This window comes from Letharia lupina (genome assembly GCF_014066315.1).
Source record: "Letharia lupina isolate WasteWater1 chromosome Unknown contig_1, whole genome shotgun sequence".
Taxonomy (NCBI): Eukaryota; Fungi; Ascomycota; class Lecanoromycetes; order Lecanorales; family Parmeliaceae; genus Letharia; species Letharia lupina.
In genome coordinates, this window is record NW_023502970.1 from 2,637,423 (window position 1) to 2,643,418 (window position 5,996).

Genomic DNA, 5,996 nt, shown 5'->3' on the forward strand with positions numbered 1-5,996 from the left:
ATTAATATTAATATTATAATACTAAAGTAAGTATTTATAAAAGAAGCGTTAGAAGTTATAAAGAATAAAAATAAATAATTTAAAGAGAGTTTTTATATTCTTTATTATAGCGTTAATATTAGTAAATAATATTTAATAATATAGATATTAGCGATATAATAATATTTCGCTATTATTTATAAAGTTATATTATCTAATTATTATTATTATTCTACTATTATTATTAATTAATAATTAAAAATATTATTATAAACGCGTTACTCTATTAACTACCTTCTTTTAATATTTATAATAAAGATTATTATTATATTATTTCGCTATTAATATAATACGCTATAGAAATAACGTTATTTATAAAAAAACTCTTCTACCTTCTTTTATCTATTAAAGTTTTAAGAGTTTATTATAAATTCTTAAATTAAATATCTATTCGCTATAGAGACTATTAACTAGCGCTATAGAAATATTAATACTAAATATATTAATTTACTATAGATTATTATTAATTAATATTATAGAAGTAATATTACTCTCGAGATAGTATTAATATTATTATATAATATATTAGTAACGCGTCTATAATACGTAATAATTAATTTTACTACGTCGTTTAAATAATATCGCAATAGATTAACTCTTTTCTCTTATTTCCCTATTAGAATTTAAAGGTTTTTTAATAAATATTCTATTTTTTTAGATATCTAAGAATTAAGATCTAGAAGAGAAGATAATTATTAAACTTAATATTATTATAAACCTTAACGCTACTTACGTTAAGACTTCGATATTATATATATTATATTAGAGTTTCTTTTAGAATCTAATTTTAATAATATATTCTATATATTTAAAGACTTAGCGAATATAAATTTACTTCGTATATTTCGAAGTTTTAATATTTTATAGAAATTAGTTCTATTATTAAATATACTATTAAATCTTATAATAACTCTACGTTTTTTATAGTCTATATTCGCTAGCTAACTATTAATAAACTACGCCCTTATAAGATAAAAGAAATAAAAGAGATAAAAGAGATAAAAGAGATAAAAGAGATAAAAGAGATAAAAGAGATAAAAGAGATAAAGGAGATAAAAGAGATAAAAGAGATAAAAGAGAAAAAAGAGATTTAAGAGATAAAAGAGATAATAAGATAATTAAAGAAGAAATAATAAAAGAAGACGTAGTAGAGAAAGAGATAATTACGATTTTTTTATAAAGTAATAAATTAATAAAATTTAAAGAATAAAAAATTAAGTTCTTAGATATATTAATATTATAAATAATAAGAGTTTAATATTATTTATTATTATTATATCGAGTTATTATAGAATTTTAATAAAAGATAAATATTTTAATATTACGTTAAACTTATCGAAATTAAATTAAATATTATTAGATATCGAGTACTTTCGAATATATACGAGTATACGCCTAATAGACTTAAGAATATACGTCTAGTAAATAGAGAATATACGCGTAATACTTGCCTTTATTTTCTGTTTGAGCACTGGATATAGTTTCAGTTAGGGATGACTTGCCGGTGGAGTGGCAGTTATCACCACCCTAGTTCCAGGGCGAGCACCGCCTACCCGCTTAACATTTCCAATCCTCTTCACTGTCGTGCGCAACTCTTCTCAATCAACTACGCTCGTAGCTTCCAAGCTTCAACACAACACGGTGATGAGCGGACCCGGTTTGGGTGCCAATGACGCGGAAGTTTCACAACGTGACAAAGTATAACCGTCACTCACCGCTGATTTCCCTCACCTCAGACACTGACTGACCTTCTCTCGTAGGCTGACTATCGTCTACCTTGTTCAAACGACAACGATCAAGACCTCTTCCCTCCTTCGCCTCTCCCTGAATCGTTACCTTCAACTGAAGACGCTCTCCCCTCAGCGTTCTCAACCTCCGTCGAGGAATGGATTGATCGGATACTCACTCCCCCAACCTCTGAAGCTTCCAGCTCTTCTACTACCTCCCACAACACCACATCCACATCTTCCAAGCGGAAGCGAATTAGTTTCACAGACTGTGACGAGCTCATCGAGCCGCATACCTTGGTCCTATTATCCAGGAGGAACCTCCAAAGACATTTAGCGGCTATGGCACCTCCAACCACTTCCCAGACGCCAAAGAAGGGCGGTGCAGATACGTTCTCTAACAGCACTCAAGGCACGCCAAATGACAAGCGCACACTCCCCAAGGGACCCTCTTGGGTGAGGGAGTGTCAGAAAGGCCACAACATTTTCCGCGAACATGAGGTCTTTGACTGTGAGGACTATAAAGATTTCAAGCAGCTTGTGTCGGCCCCCTTTCAAGGCGATCGTCACTCTGCCGTCAAGCCATCCTCCGCTCAGAAATTCAAGGAAGTTCATGATTATTATAAAGATCTCAACGAGGCGGGGTTCAAGACAGAAATGCTGCGATTGATTGTGAAAATAGATTTTGAGATTCAACTCGAACCGGCAACGGAAACGAGTCGGGCTGTCTACGGACCAAGTGAGGGCTGGAACAAAGGCCTTCGCGTCCAGTATAATCAACCTGTTAATCGTGGCCACATTCCTCACACCTACACTGATCCTCAATTCGACCAAAGAAAGGTTCGGGATGCTTTGAAGAAGGAGGGTATGTCAAACGCAGAGCCGGACGCAGTGTGGGGCTTTGACCCGAAGAACATGCCTAATTTTCAGTTCCATCCCGACACGCGCGAGCTGATGCTCCTTCTACCAAAACTGAACTGGCCATTCTTTGTCATGCAGTCCAAGCAAGCAAACGGCAACTGGGAAGATGCCTGTAACGAGGCGACTCGCGATGGCATTGCCATTGTCAGCGCCGCGCGAGAGCTCTGCGAGAAGGCTGCCATCAATATCAAGACTCCTGGGCCCGATGAGAACACTTACGTATACTCAGCTGTGATGGACACCAAAGTCATGGAGTGGTACGTGCACTGGGCGGAAGTTACGGACAGTGGCGATGTCAAATACCATATGAATACTGTCGTCGAGAACCGGGTGTTGAAGGGTGAGAACGCACTCAGCAACCTGCGCAGCCCAACCCATAATATCCTGGATTGGGGCCTCATGAAGCGAAAGCCTGTGGTTGAAGGATGGTATGAGGCAATCGCCAAGCTCGACAGACAAAGGTTCATGAATAAGTCAGCGCCGACTGGCACGCCTAGCACAACGACTAGCGGATCGACCGGAGGGAGTAAGAGGCTGAGGACGCACAGCTCCTCGGCTCAGGAGGGGTTTTAGGTACCTGGTGGGCGGGGTTTTGTTTCATCTGTGCTATCCACACACAGTGGTGGTCACTTGGCCAATCTAAGTAATGCTTAGAGTTGAGTATCAATCGTGGCTCTCTAGATGATACCCTATCTCACATTAGTCCCTTCTTAAACACGAGTCAACGAGGAGTGCTTCGATTCTGCATGATTTGTATGTGATTTGCCTAGTTTTTAGCCAAGTTCGAAGCTTGCTACAATCACGAGATCTACGGAACCCAATCTTCGAGTTATAAAATATGAGGTAAGACGCTTAGTTTTATTATCTATAGAGTTCTATAAAAGAAGAGACGACTTAATAGAAGCGTTCTAAAGCGTATTATATAATCGCTAAGTCTTAGTATCTTAATAATAGTAAGCTTATAAAGTATAAAAAAAAATCTCACTTAAGCGTTTTTACTTTGAATTCTTAATTTCTAATATTATTAAATTATTTATCTTAAAGATTTAAACTTAATATATTTTATTATAAAATTTAATTTAAAGTATAATAATATTATAAAAGCGCTTTATTATCTTATTTCTTAATACTTATTATTTTTTTACTCTATTATTTATAGAAGATATCGTCTCTTTAACGAAGTTATTCTTAATTTTTTAACGAATTTTAGAATAATATTTATATATTAGAAAGAATAATATTATTTTAATAAAGAGAGATTACTTATTAATATAAGCGAACTCTATTATTAATAATTATTTATTTAATTATTTTATTTTCTATAAGTTTAGATTTATAAATTAAATTTATAATCTATTTTTTTTAATAAGAATTATTATTAAATAATAGTTCTTAATATTATAAAATATTAATATAATATAAAATTATTTTATTAATCTATATAGTTTATAAATATATATATATAAAGAGAGATACGCTAAAGTCTAATTAGAAAGATATATTAAATATAGAGAATTAATTCGTAAGAATTAGTTATAAAAAATAGAGAAAGACTATATTCTTATAATAAGAAATATCGAAATATTAAAAAGAAATAGAGATAACGTATTAATTAGTAATATGAATTCTATAATATCTTTTATTATAGTAAGATTTTTCGAATAATAAAATAGCTATAAACATCGAATAATTTTAATTTATTTAAATATATATTATTCGATATTTCTTCTATAGAGACTTAATTAAATATAATTGTTATAATAGATTCTTCTCTTATAATATTATTATAATAATATATTATATTAATATAATAGAAATAATAAGTTAAGTTATAAAAGTATTCTTCGTTTATTAAGTAATAATTTAATATAGAATTATAGAGAGTATATAATATGAGATCTCGAAGAGCTAAGTCTATTAGAATCGATATAGATATAATATTAATATAGATATTTTAAATAAGATAACTAAGATATCGAATTATATAGATAAAAGAAAGATATTAAGTAATAGATAAATATCTCTATTAAGACACGCTAGGCCTAAATAAATAAGAGAATTAAATAATATATTAAGAATATAGAATACGCTTATAATACTACTCTCTCTCTTTATAAAATTATATTCTATAATTAATAAGTAGAAAGATAGAAAAATAAGTATATATATACGCTTAACATCTAAAAAATAGTAAAAGTAGTAAAAAAATAATTATATCCGGGATTTATAATATCGTATTTTTCTTTATAAGAGATATTAGAGATAATAGTAGCTCGTTATATTTACGCTATAGCGATATCGCTAATCGAGATATAGACGTATATTAAAAGTCTAGTTAAAAGAAAATTGATATAATATAGTAAAAATAATATTTATTAATATAGAGATAAATAGTAATAATTTCTAAATCTATATCTAAGCGAATAAAATATTAATAAAATAATACGATATAATTAATCGAGGGCTTTTAAACTAAATCGAGTCGTAAGCGCTAAAAACTCTAATTTAATATTAAATAAGTTTCTTTATAGAATATTATATAATCGATATTAATAGAGGCTATTAATAGCGATAGTAAGATTTATAAATAACGCATTATAGCTTTAAAAGATACTTGAATATCTATTAATAAGGGGACTTTACGCGAAAGACTCTATATAATATAATTTCTAATCGATATAAATCTAAAAAATCGATTCTCGGCTTCTAAAAAAATAAGGCTATTATAAAGATATCGAATAATTTTAATTTAATTAAAAACGAGGTATTCGAGATAGTTTTAATATTTTACGAATTAACTCTTATAGATAAAACTCTTTAAGATATTATTTATAAAAATCGTTAATTAGATCTTAATAATTTTCGAATTTATTATTATTTATATTATATTAGATAAGATTATTATCGAGATCTTCTTATTTAATTTTATACTTAAAATAATTATTAATTAATTTAAATATAAATATTTTCTTAATAATCTATTCGATCTAATCGTTAATAATTATATGCTTTAATAATAGATTTATTTATTTTAATAAGAAGTTATTTATAGCGAGACTTAATAGATTAAGATAAAAGACGTTATAAATTCTTATACTTAATAGAAGTTTTAAACGATATAAGATTTTTATAAAATCTATAGTTTTAAATAGATTAAGTCTCTTATAATTTAATTTATAAGAAAGATAATTAAAAGTAATATTCTTACTATTTAGAAAGATCTTATTATCTATCTAAAAGATAATCTTCTATTAATACTTATTAACTTATATAATTATAGTCTTTTAAATATAATTTATATTACTTCTA

The 5,996-nt window shown here is 28.8% G+C and overlaps 1 protein-coding gene across 1 annotated transcript; it reads left to right on the forward strand.

The window, feature by feature from the left end:
- Positions 1 to 1,683: 1,683 nt before the first annotated feature.
- Positions 1,684 to 3,260, forward strand: HO133_000028 (uncharacterized protein; the record flags this gene model as incomplete). The annotated part of the gene is made up of 2 exons (XM_037290968.1): positions 1,684 to 1,737; positions 1,800 to 3,260. The coding sequence occupies 2 exons, from the start codon at positions 1,684 to 1,686 to the stop codon at positions 3,258 to 3,260; spliced, it is 1,515 nt and encodes a 504-aa protein (XP_037157842.1).
- Between the last annotated feature and the right edge of the window lie 2,736 nt (positions 3,261 to 5,996).